This window comes from Rhinolophus hipposideros (assembly GCF_964194185.1).
Source record: "Rhinolophus hipposideros genome assembly, chromosome: 13".
NCBI lineage: Eukaryota > Metazoa > Chordata > Mammalia > Chiroptera > Rhinolophidae > Rhinolophus > Rhinolophus hipposideros.
The window spans coordinates 30,417,628-30,435,926 of NC_138059.1; the positions used below are offsets into that span (position 1 = coordinate 30,417,628).

Here is an 18,299-nt window from a genome sequence, read left to right on the forward strand (position 1 = left end):
CCCATCACCCAGACTGCAAAATGCTCTCAGTGTCTGGAAAGGAAGGCACAGAGGGGAGAAGCAGGACATCGGGGCAAGGTCAATTAACGCATGTCTCCAGTCAGTCTGCATGTAATCGGTGCCAGGTGGGAGCCAAGAACTATCTACATTGGGATACAAAGACAATACACAGTGGAGTAAGGACATTGGGTAATGGAAACAAACAAACAAATAACAAAGAATGCAAACTTCGGCATTCTTGGGTTTCGATCCCACCGACAGCACTTAACCAAGTACATGACCTTGGGTAAAATTCTGAACCCCTCACCATCATTTTTTAAACAAAAAAATGAGTTTGTTTTGAGGATGAAGGACAAAATGTGTATGCATGATGTAAAAAAAGAGTGTGAAACAGAAGGAAATGAACACATGGGAGCTGTTATTGAGACACAGTTCATTCCTTCAAAGGCCTACCTTCTGTCAGTATAGTAAGAGTTTTATATACTTGTTTGTTCATTTGTTCATCCATTCATTCTTTCATTCAGGAAATATTTATTGAACGCTCATTATGTCTCAGGCCCTGTGCTAAGCATTGGGGCTAGATCAGGGAATAAAACAGACAAATGTCTGCCCTCATGAGACTTACCTTCTAGTAGGAAAGGGAAACAACAATAAATAGAAACATATATACATAGATAGCATGTTGGGTAGTAAGAAGCACTCTGCAGCAAAATAAAGGTAAGGGAGCTCACAGGTGATGAGGGCATGACATTTAGGTAAGTTGATAGGGAAGGTCTCTCTGATAAGGTGACAAGTAAAGGCCTGTAAGAAGTGAGGGAACAAGCTGTACAAGGTGCAAGTATCCACCCCAGGAGGGCTGTGCCTGGTGTGACGCAGTACTGCTTCATCAGAAACCCTGCTCGGGACACAAGGCACCTGGGAAGCGAGGCTCCACGTGCTCTGAGGAGCAGTCTCCTTCCTTGGGCCCTGGGTCCTCAGGCTGCCACTCTCCTTTGCATGGACCCATCCACAGGACTCCATCAGGGACACTGAGGGGCTAATCAGAGGATTAGGAGCAGCCTCAAAGAATAATCAATAATCTAATCCAAGTGAGATAAATTATGTAAGGAAAGATGTAGGTTGTTTGCCAGACATCATTTTTACAGAGTACAAGAGATGACAGAACAATCCTTGAGCTGAGGAGGTGCCCAATAAGGAAAGACAGAGAGGTGAAAGCTCCACTGGGCTTTGCTTGGAGTGGAAGCAGAGAGGCAGAGTACCAGAGCGAGAGCTGGTTATCCCCTGCAAAATGAGATGAAACAATGTCCATACCCATAGTCACAGAATTGTGTGTGATTTGAGGAGTTTGAGGTTCCCTATGGCCCACCCACAGATTCCCATGGGCCATCGGTTACTATCTGGACAATTTAGTTGAACTTGGCTGGTGAAGATTTGGGAACTGCAACGTTGGAGCCCTGACTTTAACCTCCAGCTTCACGGAGGTTAAAAAAAGGACTTCATTAAATAATTTCAGATTCTTCCTTTTCTTTTGTAGGCTACTAAAAGGTTCTCAACTCAAACTGGCAAATATATGGCGCATGTGCTCTCTGGCCTGCCTTCATCCTCAGCAAGCATTGATAAGCCTCCTGGTTGAACCATGGTGTAGCCTCCTAATCATTCTCAAAGCCCCCCTTTATATTAGAAATGGTCTTAACCACCCACTGGCAGAGGAACACACAGTTTGATTTTTTTAATCCAGTAGAAGAATGAATTATATGAGTTTTTTTTTTGGGAGGGGGGCCTATTTCTTCATCCCGTGTGAGTAGCTGTCAGGTTGAGGTTAGGGGTAGAGACTGTGGTCAGAAAATCGATTTTCCATTTGAAGCTAAGGGGATGATTTAATGCCTTGGTCTCAGGTTCAGAGCAAGGAGCCCGGGCAGCCATAAAGCTACTGAGTAAAAGTCACAGATCTCAAAGATAAAGCATATGTGTGTGTTTGTGCGTGTATATATAAGGTTATACGAGAGAAAAGTCTGAAGGCAGGCAGAAGGTGATAAAGAAGAGAGATAAGATTTGAAGTCCTCTGAGAGCTGAGAAATCATTCTGGCCTAAGAAAAGTAAACCTTGTAATAATATCAAAGTTGAACCAACAGGTATGCCAGTAAAATGCTTTTATTATTTGCCTTATTTGGACCTAGTCCACATTTTTATTTAATTGCTCCTCTCATTTTCTTGGGTAATAATTACAAGGCTAACTTTTCAAATAAAATAAAATTGTTCCTCTGCTCTATGCAGATTGGCTACAGAGCAGGTTAAGGCAAGTACCCCAAAGCCTTGTCCTAAGTCAGTTGGTCTTAGACGTTCAGTGTATGACCTGGACGAGGAAGATTGTTTATCCCAGCTCTTGCACTAATTACCTGAGAAGTCACTTGGGATGAGGCATTCTAGGCCTCAGTTTCCTGGGTTATTAGACAAATACGTTGAACTGGTTAATATAAAATATGTCTGTGCATGTGTATGTGTGCGCGCACGTGTGTGGTGGGAGGTAAGGAATGGCATAAACATTTTGTAGGATAAAACAGTAATTAGTTTCAACATGTTCTATGGTGAGTCTCTAACCCTAACCTAGTCCCTAACCTCTCTGTCATTGGTCAAGGAGTTCTCGCAAGGGTGAGACAGAAGCTCTGAAAAATCCATCACTGCAGTGTGAGAAATCAAAACAAACATCCTTCTAATGGCTCAGTAATACCTTCTGATACTCAATATGATGGAAACCTTCACTTTGCCTGCACTCACTGGGACTGCAGCCTCTTGGTCTACAAAATGGGGTAATATAGCGTACAAATGAGAAATTACTTATTTCTTAGGGAGACAGCATGTAAAGTGTTAAAAATTATTTAGAAACACATATAGTACTCTCTGTTTTTAAGTATTTCTAGAAACTTTAAGATCCTATCCCTGACTTCCCCTGCTTTGCTCTGTGTATGAGGTTGATTCCTGCAAACTGCATTTGTTAGGGTCGCGTGCCCAGTGGCTTCTGGGTAATTTAGCCAATGGGAAGCACTGGTGGGAGATTAGGAGGCAAAGAGAAGCCAGAACACTCTTCCTCCTCACCTCTCTTGGCATTGAGAGGTGTCTCTGGCCGCGATTCCTCTGTGGTTCTACTTCCTCCTAGAAAGCCTGTCTCTCTGTGGTCCCAGCTCCTACTGAGGCAGCCCCACCATGGTTCCAGCTCTTGCTGGGTGGCTCTCTCAACACCCACTACCTCCTCCCTTTGATCTTCCACCCTGCAGGTAATAGCAGTGGCTCACCTCTGGATTGCCTCACACAGTGCCTTCAGCCTTCCCAACAACATTTGCAATGAATTCCCTCCTTGGCACCACTTGGCATGAACTCTGCTTTCCTGAATGGACCTTAAGTCCCATTGAGGAGACTATAGGTCTCCAAAGAACAGACATCGGTTTAGGAGTATACAGACTCCAGAAAATGTACTTGGCAGATTCATTCCTTCTTTGTTGTCAGGGAAGGCCCCTAGTACTATTTGCGCTAGATGTATTTTAGCATGGAAAGAACACTGGACAGGGAATTAGAGAACTGCAACTCACTGTCCAGTCATGTGACCTTCATAAATACCCTAGAGCCAAATGACCCTGAGGTCATTCATGTCACAGAGGGATCAGAGTTCAACTGGCCTGTTAGGCTCAAACACGGGAGGGCATGGAGATTGTTTTATAAACTGACATGGTCCTTGTAAACCTAAATATATTACTATATTATATGGGACACAATTGACTTTCGTAGAACAAAAAGTGCTTTGCACTCAACTTAGCCCGATTTTGATTTCTCAGCCTAATTTACACTAAATATACTAACAAAAGAAAAGGGCATAGACTAGTGCCTGGCACATCACAAGTGCTGTGTGGGTCCTAGCTGTGGTTTCTGTGCTGGGCCCTCCTTTGCATCATGACAACTTGGCAGCTTACCAAAGACCATGCAGGGAGGTCCGGGTCAACTTACCAATGTCGAGGACCCTCTGCTTTGCCGTATGCTGCCGAGAGTGCCAGTACTTCCAGTATTTCAGCTGTTCATCTCGGTTCTTGTCTTCACTGAAGACCACCATCACCACGCTCTGCAGAGGGGAGAATCATGGAACTTACTTTGTGTTCAGTGCCTCAGTTGCTTCACACCGTCTCTAGTTCTGCCAGAGGTGTGTTTCTGTAATGTTGCTTTTCTTGCTTTACAAGAGGCCAGACAAGCTCAGTTATATGATTTGTTTTGTTTTAAAAGGGGCCTACTTAAAAAAATGATTGGGAAATGAGAACAGCACATGGAAAAAAAGAGGCCTACATCATTTTTACCCTGAGTCATAAACAACCAGATTAACCAATTACCAGCAAATGTACTATTTTGTTAGGTAAATGGAAATACCAAAAACTTTTTTTCTTGTACTGAGAACAAGCATATTTTTGAAATTTTGTATCCTTGAACATAAAATCTGGCATCATTTGTAAAGGGGCAAATATCTATTTCTGGACTAATTAAGTGCCTCAGGATGGAATACTGGATTAATGAGAGAAATACTCAAGTAATGAGAGGAATACTAAAAGGTAAGTTCAAATTGATGAACATAGATCTAAGCTACAAACCAAACAATACAATGTCAACTATGTTATTTATTTCAATATAATGTGATGTGCTTTAAAAATGAGCTTGAGGGCGGCCAGATGGCTCAGTTGGTTAGAGCATGAGCTCTGAACAGGGTTGCCGGTTCGATTCCCACATGGGCCAGTGGGCTCTCAACCACAAGGTTGCCGGTTCAATTCCTGCATGGGATGGTGGGCTGCGCCCCCTGCAACTAAGATTGAAAACGACAACTGGACTTGGAGCTGAGCTGCGCCCTCCACAACTAGATTAAAGGACAATGACTTGACTTGGAGCTGATGGGCCCTGGAAAAACACACTGTTCCCCAATATTCCCCAATAAAATAAAATTAAAAAGAGCTTGAAAAACTAATTATATCTTATAGAAATAAGAATTCAAAATCCCTTTCAGTTCTAAATTATAAACAGTCTCGTTAACCTAAATACACGTTAATTCACTGTCATTTATGAGATAGAGAATGTACCAAAAACAAACAAGTAAACAAACCCAAAGAATCTTTTAATTACAGTATCTGATAGGGCTCTCCCCTTCTCACTCTATATCCAAAACACTTCTTAGATATTTTCCTACTGTTCCAGAAACATATTTCATTGACTCTTGTTCATTAATAATTTCTTCTTCGTAGTATTTTACACACTTGTAGTCATCTACTTGTTATCTACAATAATTCAGTCGATGGCAATGTCTTCCCATTGACTATGAACTCAACGAGGACAGGACCAGTGTCACTCCCCACAGTGGCTCTCGTGCCTGACAAATGATAAGACACCAAACACAAGCTTGTGCATGTACAGTCAAGTCAAAATCGGGCTTATTCCCAATGTATTGTGAACACTTGTCACACAAGAAAGCAGATGTTTGTTAGAAAAACTAGTTTGGAAATGCGTATCTGTGTTATTTGAATTCACAAGCAGCATGACCTTCAAAGGCATGGAGATAACAAGACAGGGCACCATTGACTGGGCTGGTGGCACTAAGAGCCCAGCCAGCTCTTCATTTTTCTCCCTCTCACCTCAAACTTTTCCATTGACATGTGAAGGCCTCCTATTGTTTATTTCTGTCTGCTCCCAATAAAAATAACATTTAAGACAACTGTTTATAGCAAATGAATACATTAGCATAAATAATGGCATATTTTGGGTATGGAAATCAATTTCTTAAGTGATAAAGAAAAAGAGAGTTTCAACTACATTGACACCAAGCCTATGTGCTGCAACTTAGAATCAAACACTGTTCTCAGAAATTAATGCTGGTAGGTTCCAAGTACATCCCTCTTTCCTCCAGACTGCGTTCTCTCCCAGAGCTGAGCAGCAAAAAAGATTCACTGTGAGAGGTGCCATCCTACTTTCCAAGGGTGTTAGAGTGAAGAGCTTAACGGGAAGAGTGTTCCTCGTTTTAACCAAAACGGAACAGATGGAAATAAAATTTCCATATGAAATTATCTCCATGATTTCAGTGAAGTCGAATTCTTGGAAAAATCCCTGTACTCCAAACTGTTGTCATGGCCTTAGAATACTAACCATCCACCACCTTTTCAGGATGATGCCAATGGTGTTAGGAGATGTGTATGAGTTATGCACTTATTCACAATTTACAAGGTTAGACAAAAAGGCGTCCACATGTGAGGGTGCTGCATGTGACTTCTAGGATATACGTTCAGAGGTGGATCGCAGGCTGAAATGCCCATGCCTTTCAGCTCTCCGTTCTACTCAGTGCACCATTGTGGTTAATGGGTTCGGGAGTCTGAATGTCTGGGATATATCCTGGTTCCATCATATTTTAGCTGTGTAATCTAGGCCAGTTACTAGCTTCTAAAAGGCCGAGTTTCCTCATTGTAATATAAAAACAATAGTGCCTATTTCATAGAGTTGTTAGTTTCAAATTAGATGTATGGTGTTTAACGTAGTGTCGGCACATAGAAGATAGAATCAATAAATATCAGTTGTTATTTTGTGGCTCTTATTGTTGTTGCTGTTAGGACATCCCTTCACCTATTATTATTATTATTGCATCCCTCCCTCTCAGCCTTGACCACTGTTCTTCTTATTATGATGGCATCCCTTCACCATAGCCTTGACCTCAGGCTGGGAACATACTAACTCCATTGACGGGCACACAGCACAATGAGCTCCTTTCTACCCGTCATACGCTCGGCCTTTGGTGGGACATCAGTTCTATATCTTCCCCTCACTCTCAAGTGCCCTGCCTCCTATATCTCCGATCTGAGACTGGGGCAGCCTTGGTGGGAGGAAGGCCTGTTGGATAGAGAAATGAGCAGTAGTTTTTTCCTGTCTTTCTCATTGAAACCAAGCCAGAAAAACCAGCTGATCCAGAGATCACCACTGCAGTGATTTTACCGATTTTACCAATAGGTGCCCAAAGCCCCTTCTTTCTCTTTTACCTCATTTGTTATCTTTGCATGAAATCTGGGATGGGGACAAACCCAGCTGTTCTGTGCTCTGGGAACAGCACAGCATTCCTCTCTTATTGTGCTGAAGAGCTAAGGAGGAGGTAGCTATGGGTAAAATAAGGTGGGGTGGGCACCATGCACACAGCAGCATAAATCATTTTACAACAGGGCAGGAAAGTCCTTCAACCTCTTTTCAGAGCTCTACTATAATTATCCTTTTCAGTAGAGCGGGATTACCATTTCTTTCCCTTCTTGGCAGTAGCGGGAATGCCAGAGGCTGGCAGGCTTCCAGGGCACTTTCATTTCCCACAGATAGAACTAAAACCAACGAACGTGAAAATTCCTCCAGTCACTCCTGGTTGGGATCAGATCATGCCGCACTCACCCCTTGCTGAGGAAGCAGTGGGCTGCATAAGACTTTTAAACAAAGCTGCAAAGAGTCCGGGACACAGCATGAATCGCCCCCTCCTTTACAGAGGAGAGCAGGAACAAATATGTTCAAATACATTCTGGCTTATAGCTACTTCCCTGAAAAATTAAGATCAATTGATTGAAACAACAACTAGGTAGCACACAGGCAATGAATGAAGCTGGGAAAATGCCTTGGATACAGTCAGAAAGTATATTCCAACCATGTCCCTTCCCTGGGGTTTATTGGTTACTGATTAAAATGATAAACTACAAGTCAATAAGTTCTCTTGCCCCAACTCTCTGACATTTGTTCCAGAATTATTTATTTTGGAATTTTTTCCATGCCCTTCCCACAAGGCTACGAGGTAGCAAATACATTCATCTGATTCCTCCATGCATTATTGGAGAAAGGTGGTCCCTACCCTGACTTTGCTGATTGGGTGTCGGAAGCATTTGTTGTCTCCAGTCTCACTGAGTGTTATGGCATAAAACTGTCCCTTGTTGAGGTAGGTCATGGGGCCTTCCCCCTGCTTCTGACGGAGAGATTTGGTGGCTTCCAGGGTGTACTGAAACGTGCCACTGTGAACAGAAAACAAACAGTGGTCAGATTCACTCATTTGGACTTTTCTGCCTTCCTGATCAATTTCACATCAATATCATTTGAATGAATATTAACCAATATTTACTCTATTTCAGAGACAAAACACAGCATATGGTTAAAAAAAAAAAAAAAAAGTAAAAGAAAAGATGAAACCAGACCGAAGGTCACTGCTGGTACAATGTATACAACATTCCTCACAGTGGCCCATAAACCAGGTGGTTTAGAAGGGGAGAAAGTCCATGAAGCTCCTGGCCGGTTGTACAAGGCCGTGCCAGGAGAACCTCTGTTAGGTCTCAGCTGGCAATCAGCAAGGCCTGAAGCTTAAGAACTGATAGAATTTGCCACTTTTACCCTAGCAACAAACCACGGGTGCGAACGCTTTTGTTCATGTACGTGTTCATTCAGAAACATTTGTTCCTGCTGCACTGCAGGATAGCATACAGTAATGATCCAGCAACAAATGCCTTATGTATTTTCTGAATCATCAGAATCTCTTCATTGTGTCTACCTTTTTTTCCAGCTCTTTAATTTCATAGTCTTTAAAAGGGTGGGGGCAAAAATAACTCTCAAAGTTTGCCTCTTTATAAAAATGGCCTGCTTACAAGACTATTAACATACCTCTCTATGATAAATATTTACACAATATTTGATTTTTTAACTTAACTTTATAATGAGAAAAAATTTGAAGGACAAAATAATATTCCTCTTCCACGATAAAAATCTTAGGCTTACGCTGATAAACTTAAGCAAGTGCCAAAATATGTGTCTTAGAACAGGGTGGGAAATAAATCATTCAAGACAGAATCAATTCCATTGTCATTTTGCCTGGAAGAAGCAATTTCAATATAGCCATTGAATCATAAAATCTGAGCCCTGGACAAGATATTAGGAATCGCCCAGACGGGTAGCTTGCAATTTGTCTGGGGCACAGATTGCTTCCAAAACAAGAAGGAAGCTGTGAACCCCTGTCCCAGAACAAAAGCACAGATGAACATAAATGGTTTCGGATATAATTTCAGGGGGTTTGCATCTCCCAAGCCTCCCCTAACAGAGGATGAGAAACACCTTCCTCATTTCACAGCTGAGAAGAGGCTGAGAAACTTGCTCAGTCCACTGGACAATGATGGCGGCAGAGAGAGAACCCAGGGCAAAGGACTGGTAGGTTGATGCTCTTCTCACTAACCTGACAGCTGATTATATAGTGAACTGGATCGACAACATGCACATTATACATATATTTCCACATTTTATAAGGCGATTTGGAACTCTAGCCTTCCTGCCTCTCCACACACCCAAATTCTGACTAGGACAATCTCGGGAGGACGACCAAGGAGCCTGAGATTGGAGAAAGACCCGGAAGGAGCAGGAGGACTTCAAGTGGAAACAGAGACTAGAAGAGGGCCACACATGTAAAAGCAAAGGGGCAAGAAATACAGTGAGGGGCAAGAAATACAGTGAGAGACAAGGGTTAAAGTAAAGAAGAACCAGCAAATAGAGGGTCCTGACCACCTCCATAAAGAACTTGTGTTTAATTCTCTCTGAAATGGTGAAATCACTGGTAGGTTTGGGAAGTGGGAGAGAGGAATAAACTTCTTGCCATTCTCTCCTATCTTCAGGCATGGTCACAAACCAAGGTCTTTGAACAGCTGGCCCCTCTACCTAGAATGTTCTTAATTCTCTTTCCCTGGAAAACTACTGCTGCTGCCAATCCTTCAAGAGCCAGCTCTAGTGCCATTTCCTGTGAAGCTTTGCCACCCACCCTCAGCCCTACCCAGGCCTGCAGGTCCTATCAGCTTTCTGTTTGTGTACCTCTGTAGCAGGACTCATCACTTAGCAAATGTACTGCAATTTGTCTGTCATCACATTTGTCTCCTCCAAAAGTCTAAGGGTCTTTTGTAAGGAGAGGTTACCTTTTATCCCTAATCCCTACCACATTGCTGATACATGGAAGGCACAGGCGTGTGGGCTACCTGGTAGTTAGATGCGTGCAAAGTGGGACAGAAGGAGAAAGGAAGTGTTGGCGGGGAGATCAGTTATATGGCAACAGTTCAGGAGAAAATGACAGGAGTACGTTGAAAGGGACAAAACAGGTAGAACAGAACACTCAGCACTGGGCAAGCGATGTGAAAAGTACTACAGGAAGGCAGGCAGACCCTTACACCTCTTGAGTGGGTGACTAGGAGGGTGGTTTCATCATTTGCCACCATAGAAAATAAAAGCAGAAGATGAGAAAGAAGTGGAGAAGGAGGGAAAGAAGAAAAAGAGAAAGAGAAAGAGTTCCATTACGTACATGTTGGGTGGAGCGGCACAAGGTTGAGGTTCAGAAGAACAACTAAGAAGGGATGTCTAGTCAACAGAAGGACAAAGACAGAGTAGAGGCCTCAGGAAATTGGTCAAGACTGGAAATAGTAATTTTTTTAGAAATCATTTGTGCAAAGAAAAGAATTGAAGACAAAAGCAAATAAAATTGTTCAGCAAAAGTATAAAGAGAAAAAAGGTTTAAAAGTATAACTTGGGAGTACATTTAAAGGGTCATCAGTTCATCATTTTCCAGGAGCATCTGATAACCTACCTCGATGTCTGGTCATACATGTACTCCTCAGCCCCAACTGAAGCACTCCGAAATTTCTGCAAAATTTTAAAGTTATCGAAATTAAAACAAATAGGAGAGTCATTGTGACAAATAAAAAAAGTGATAAATGTATTCAAACTGCTTTATCCTCACTTTAGAAAAGAAAATTATACACTTTTGGTATTATGTTTTCAACTACAGTGAAAATAGTTACCATTTGTGCATAGAACACGCATGTCACCTGCACAGCGAGAACGACACTTGAGAGCAGAAAATGCATTTGTATTTTGTACATTATTCACATGTCTGTAGGTGTTCTTAAAGTGTTTGTAGGAACTGACACTGTTTCTTCAAACATGTAAGACTCCTCTTTGATTATCTCTAACAGTTATTCCAAAGTAACACATTCTGAGTTAATGGAACATTAATTATAGAGAAACCACATATCATAGCAAAAGCAGTACAGCAGAGTGGTTAGGAGCAGAGTTTCTAGAGTGAGACTGTGTAGGGTCAAGTTCTAGCTCCTTTGCCCGCTGCCTGTCAAAACTGACAGAAGTGCCATATTTTCTCCATTTGTAAAATGCCTATCTATTGTGAATAGGATTAAACGTGCTAATAGAGGTAAAGTACTGGAACAGTGCCTGGGACATAGTCAGCACTATATATGTGTATTAAATTCTATTATATAGTAATAGCTTGACCATATTCTATGCCCTTCTCTAAGATCTTCATTGTCACAACACTGTAAGTTTTGGGGGGAAACTCTAAGTCTTAGTATTACATGTGAAAAAGCTTGAACCCAAAGACGTTCAGTTGTTGTATATTTAGTATATTTAATAAAATGCCCGTGCTCGCTTCGGCAGCACATATACTAAAATAAAATGCCCATTGCTACATTTTAGAACTTTTTTAAAAGATGCACAAAAGCCCTAATTCTTGATCCTAAAATGAACATGAGAGAATCATGATGAAAAAACACTTGATTGACCACACAACGCCTTCCACTGCAACCTTTTTTCAAGTGTCTCTTTCCAAAAAGCAATGTTCCTGGTTCTCATTTCTCTGTCATAAACTTCTATTCTTTGGCCAGCAGTTCAAAGGTTTCCTTCTCAGAAAAGGGTTACTCACAGTTATTTTTCAAACTTTCTTCACAATCCTTAGCCACCATCTCTAGAATTCAGTACACCCTTAGATCACAGTTTATATGATCCTTATTTCTATCCAGTCTTGGATCCAAGAAGATAGTTTGTTTGCCCTTCAAAGTTTACCCAAATGCATCCTACGAACATTTCACAAATACTGTTGATTGGTTCAGTAATCATGACAGAGGATCAAAGATTCAGATTTATGATTCTTTTATAATCAATCAATCAGCAAAGCACTTAATAGGAATTTTTCTGGGACCTCACGATCTACTTGGTACCAGGAGAAATAAAGAAAATATGTAAGACACTGTCCTTTCCTGAGAACGACAAAAATTGGTTGAGGGGATGGATAAATTCACATGAAAAAGAACAACAACAAAAGAAACTAAAATACCGCAAATGACTACATATGAAAGTCATTGTTGAATCATTCATTCATTTATTCTTTCATTCAGGTGTCTTCACTGGAAAAGTACAGAATGGGCATTACCAGGAAGGAAAGATGAGCAAAATTATAGTAAGACTTCATGGAGATTGTAAACTTTGCTCTGACCCTTGGAAGCTAAAGAGAACCTTGATTAATTGAAGAAATGAGAGGAAGTAATCCAGGTGAGAGAGGACCACCATGATTTAAGACAAAATGATGGGTAAAAATGTGGTACATAATAGGGCCAAGGACACAGGCCTCACCTAATTATGAATGGAGGACCTGAAAATCTAGGTCTTCACTGTGTAATACAGTAACCACTAGACACATGTGCTGAAGTCGATTAGAATTAAATTAAACATTTTTGTTCAATTCCTCAGTCAACCAGCCACATTTCAAATACTAACTTGACACATGCAACTAGTAGCTATCATATTGGATAACCTGAAAGGAAATTTCCATTGTTACAGAAAGTTCTACTGGATAGGGCTGATCTATGAAAAAGTATTTACACTTAGTTTAGTTAAGAATTAGGAAATTTTGGAGTAGGAGGGTAACATGATGAAAAAGGAATTTAAGGAAGTGACTTAAAGATAGAGGAGATGTAGAGAAATGCAAATAAAAACCACAATGAGATATCACCTCACCCCAGTCAGAATGGCTTTCATCAACAAGACAAATAGTAACAAGTGTTGGAGAGGCTATGGAGAAAAAGGAACCCTCATCCACTGTCGGTGGGAATGCAGACTGGTGCAGCCGCTATGGGAGGCAGTGTGGAGGTTCCTCAAAAAATTACAAATAGAATTACCATATGACCCAGCAATCCCTCTCCTGGGTATCTACCCCAAAAATTTGAAATCATTTATACATAAAGACACGTGTGCTCCAATGTTCATTGCAGCTTTGTTTACGGTGGCCAAGACATGGAAACAACCAAAATGTCCTTCGATAGATGAATGGATAAAGAAGTTGTGGTATATATACACAATGGAATACTATTCGGCATTAAGGAAAGATGATATAGGAACATTTGTGACAACATGGATGGATCTTGAGAGTATAATGCTAAGCGAAATAAGTAAGACAGAAAAAGCAGAGAACCCTATGATTTCACTGATATGTGGTATATAAACCAAAAACAACAAAAGAACAAGACAAACAAATGAGAAACAAAAACTCATAGACACAGACAATAGTTTAGTGGTTACCAGAGGGTAAGGGGATTGGGGGGTGGGAGATGAGGGTAAGGGGGATCAAATATATGGTGATGGAAGGAGAACTGACTCTGGGTGGTGAACACACAATGGGATTTATAGATGATGTAATACAGAATTGTACACTTGAAATTATGTAATTTCATTAACAATTGTCACCCCAATAAATTAAAAAAAAAAAAAGAGTGAAGAAGGAATGAGGACTTTCTCAGATAAGCAGAAATTGAGGGAATTAGTGGACCTGTCTTGTAAGAAAGAAGTTCTTCAAGAGAGAAGGAAAATAATTTAGGCCAGAACCTCAGATCTACATAAAGAAGAGAAGAATATTAGAGAAAGAATAAATGAAAATAAAATAAAATATTTTCTTTTTATTGTTAAAAAAAAAAGATAGAGGAGATGCATTTCCAACGTCTTCTTTGAAGGAATATGCACTAACCCTTAAAAACACATGGTGAAACAGTATTAATAAACATGGCCTTGAATGAATTTACTGTCCATGACATAGAGCTCTACAGCCTGAGGACAGGTTGGCTTACTAAAACATATTGGGCTTATAAATTCTATAATTCTAATCCCCCAGATGATGTGAAAAGGTATGATATACTCAGCTGTTGAGACACTAAGAGACTGTCCACTGTAGGCTGACCGAAATAAAGAACTTTACTCCAATAACAATGATTGTATGTGAACAAATACTGTAAAAAAATATATATATGATTGTATATGAACAAGAACTGTGAAAAAAAAAAAGTTGATATGTTACAGAAACAGAATTACTGTTTTCAAGTTTAATTTTTTTTCCTTAAATTTTTACAATTTTTATAATTAAAAAAAAAAATGTAGAGTCCACTTGGAAAATATCACAATCCTTATGAGACCTGATCACATTGATGGGTCACATGGAGTTAAATAATTTAGTAATAAATGTTAGAACCGGGGCGGCAGGTTGGCTCAGTGGGTTAGAACACAGTGCTCATCACACCAAGGTTGCCAGTTCGATTCCCACATGGGCCGGTAAACTGTGCACTCCACAAGTAGACTGAAAACAACCACTTGACTTGGAGCTGATGGGTCCTAGAAAAACACACTGTTCCCCAATATTCCCCAATTAAAAAAAAAAATTAGAACCAAAATGTTTGGACCATCTGCTTACAGTTACCAAGTTTCCACAAGTGTTTGGAAACCTTTTAATATAATTTGTAGGACGCCAAAAGGCAGGCAGACAGCCAACATCATCTTACTGTGATTTGATGTACATTTCTTAATCATTTGGACCAAACTACTCCATTCCTGATATCACCACACACACACACAAAGAGAGAGAGAGAGAAAGAGAGAGAAGGGGGGGGGGGAGAAATGAATCAGTCCCTAATAGCAAATGAAACTTGCTAATTCAATGTGGGTCCTAGACATTTTAAGAGTTTGTCTAAAAGAATTACTAGATCGTAGACAAATTTTCCTTAGTGAAATTACTCTGAGTTCACCTAATCTTATAACCTGTAGGCAAAGCCATGGCTAAAGATCATAAGAAAGCATTCCATTTAATTCACATCAAATTGAAATATAACATGAAATGTAAACACTGACTTCCAAGACTAGCAGAGCAGCTAAAATATCCAAATATTCCAAATTCAGTGGGAATAATCTTCACATTTAGTTTCTGGTAAGTTACTTTCTCATGCACCTCAAAGTAAAACCCAAATATTATACAATAGCTTCCTTTCACAAGACTCTTTATCTACAACACGACACAACTGATAACACATCCCTCAAATAACATGATGGTTCCGTTGACATTGGACCACATCCATGGACTCTTCTGTGACTAACAGAGTATTTCCACACCACGGGAGAAAAAATATCAGTGGCATCCCTTTAGTGAAAAAACATGTACTTCACATTCCCGTGTGGAGTGATTTGCTTTTCCTAAGGAAGTACCCGTGGCTGCTTGAAGGCAAATCAAATATTCAATACCAAAGACCCTACAAATCCCTTGCTTGGTTCAAAAAATAAAAATAAAAAGGTTTGCTATTTTAAGGAATATACCACAGAAAACTCTGGGCACTAACCTTAAGAACTTTTTCTTTTCTTTTCTTTTCTTTTCTTTTTTTTTTTTAACAAGGACATTGAAAAGTTTGATTATAAACCTAACAGAGCCCAAGAAATACCATGTCCTCTTAACAGTCGGGAATTTATCATGTCTCGCTCTGCCCATTTCCTGATTTCATAGAATACAGCAAGTACTCAGGAACGATTGGTGCCAGCAATGGAAGGGCTGCTAGTGTAAGCTGTCAACCCTGACTTTGTACCAACGCCTCAGAAAGCTAGTCCTTTTTGTTTCTCTTCTCCCATCTGAAAGGTAAGAAATACCTAATGACATAAAGGACACTCAGATCAAAAAAAAAAAAAAAAAAGTGGGTGAATCACTGTTTTAAGCATGGAACTAGACTAGAAGACCCCACACAGTTTCTCTGAGAGAGTAGAGACAATGGTTATGTATATGGGGCCTGGAGGAGACAGCTCGTGATGAGTCCTAGCTCTCCCACTAACTGCAGTAGTCCGTGGGTATACTGATGCTCTCTGCACCTTAGTTTCCTCATGTGGGAAACGGAGATGACGATAACAGTAACTACCTCATAGGATTTTTGTAAGGATTAAACGAGTATATGTCATTTAGAATGATGCCCAGCACATAGTATGTGAGCATTAAATGTTTATTATTTTTAAATATTATTGTTTAGGGATGCAATCTCAACCTCAGGTAACTGCATTTTGTCCCAGTGGCAACTAAATGAACAGGAGGCTGCAAAAATTTGGCATGCTGCCATCAATCCTCCCTCCTCTTTAGGAAATTAGAAACCACTGGTTTGCCCCTTCTGCCATTGTATTGGTGCAAGTGGACTGAAAAAAATGGGAAGCCAAAGACAATCACCTCAAATGCAGAGGCACTGCACCTAAATGTTGAAGAAGCTGACTTGAATTTTAAAAACTGCCTTACCTATTCTGCGTCAAAAATTGGAGAGATGATCCACAATATATAGCAACTGATATTATATATCATAAATTGTGATATGTGCTTACCATGGAATACTACTTAGCAATATAAAAAACCAAACTATTAATACAAGCAACAACTTAGATGAATCTCAAAAATATTATGCTAAGTGAAAGAAGACAACACAGACAACTATACATTCTATCATTCCATTTGTATGAAATTTTAGAAAAAGCAAAACTAGACTGACAGAAGGCAAATTAGTGCTTGCAAGAGCAAGGGGAGGAGAGGGCTTCAAGTTCAAGGGGAATCAAGGGAACTTTTAGGGTGATGGGACTTTCTACTGATTCTGATGTTGGCTACACAATTGTATACAATACCTACAATTTCAAACTGTGCACATAAAACATGTGATTTCAAAACAAAAAGCCAGAAGAGATCATTATTTCTGTAAATTCTATGAGCACATGAGAAGAATACGTCTCTATAAGGTATAAAGTGTACACACACACACACACACACACACACACACACACACACACACACACTTGATTATTGAAAATACATATTCTTTCTTGAGTATTCAATCAGACAAGGTCACAAAGAGTAGTATTGTTTTAAAAAAGAATGGGCCAGCAACATCTTTAGCTACCACTGGAAGGTTACAAACTAGATGAGATCAAGGTGAAAACTTTACAAAGTAGGAAGTTTCCACACAAACGTCTCTTCATTCCTCATAAACATTTAATTTTAAGACTGAAACTAAAACAAAAGAATCTCTCATCTAAGAGTCAAAAAAAAAAAAAAAAGAAATATTCCTCCACACACCTAGACCAATGGTTTATTAAAACCTGTTTATAGTGAAAGATACCAACAAACACAGTTTTAAATATAACCCTAAACTCAGAGTTGAATTCATTTACCCCACTTAAGAAGCAAATAAAGAAGAAAAAAAAAATAGCTGGTGGTTCTGGGTTTGGGTTCTGACTCACCTCTGTGGTTCCGTCTTTGAAGCTCTCGCTGTAAGTGCTGTCTGGGGTGCTACGCTGGTCATCCTTGAGGTAGGAGCTGTGGCTGGCCATGGATGGCACGCCATACTGAGTCTGTTCAAAGATAACCACACGCTGCTCCTGACCATCTTCCCGCGGGTAGTGCACAGGCGGTGCCATGAAAACTGGGGTGAAATCTTCAGCTTTCACAACCGTGATTCCCGACACAGGGATGATGGCAGGGCTCTCGGGGATGCTTGTACCATACTGTTCCCGTTTCGAATTTTCAAGATGGTCTTGATTTAGGGAAAGGTTCACTGGAACGGTCTTTAGGACCTGCACTCGGTTTTCTCCTCCACTCACATTACTCTGGGCTTCACCGGTGCCGAGACAGTTTCTGTGTGTTGAAACCCACCCCGCAACATGGTAGAATTAGAAAAATCACCATTTTGCAACTCTTCATAAAATAACTGATGCAGGCAATAATCAGTGAATGCAAATGCTGTTATTAGAGAAAAGATTGATGGTGAACTTGACAATGGGATGCATCACTAGAAGTAAGACAACTATAATACACATGTGTACCTCATGGTATCATGCAATCAGCCCCACCTATAAAGTGCTATTACAAAAAAAAAAGACCTTCAATCTAAGCAAGCCTTTTATATCTAACTTCCAGCTCTCAGGAAATACAAGAGCTAGAAGAAAGACTTTGACAATATCAAAAAGAAGCAATCAGACAAACCAGAATGTAACACATCTTACTGACCTGGTTTCTTCAATAAGTCAGAGGCATGAAAAAAAGAAGGGCAGGAGGCTCGTTCTAGATTTAAAAAGATTTAAAAGGCATAACAATTAAATATGATGAGTAGATCTTGTTTGGATCCTGATCT

General features: G+C 40.2%; 1 protein-coding gene across 4 annotated transcripts in view; it reads right to left on the reverse strand.

Moving 5' to 3' along the window:
* Positions 1 to 18,299, reverse strand: part of GRHL2 (grainyhead like transcription factor 2) — a 155,031-nt gene that overhangs the window by 80,807 nt on the left and 55,925 nt on the right. For all 4 annotated transcript variants that reach the window (XM_081070220.1, XM_081070222.1, XM_081070219.1 and 1 more), the window contains exons 4-7: positions 17,410 to 17,803; positions 10,637 to 10,692; positions 7,886 to 8,042; positions 3,997 to 4,108 (exon numbers count right to left, since the gene is read on the reverse strand). In XM_081070220.1, the coding sequence (XP_080926346.1) occupies positions 3,997 to 4,108; positions 7,886 to 8,042; positions 10,637 to 10,692; positions 17,410 to 17,803 (719 nt within the window). The remainder of the gene's footprint in view (positions 1 to 3,996; positions 4,109 to 7,885; positions 8,043 to 10,636; positions 10,693 to 17,409; positions 17,804 to 18,299) is intronic.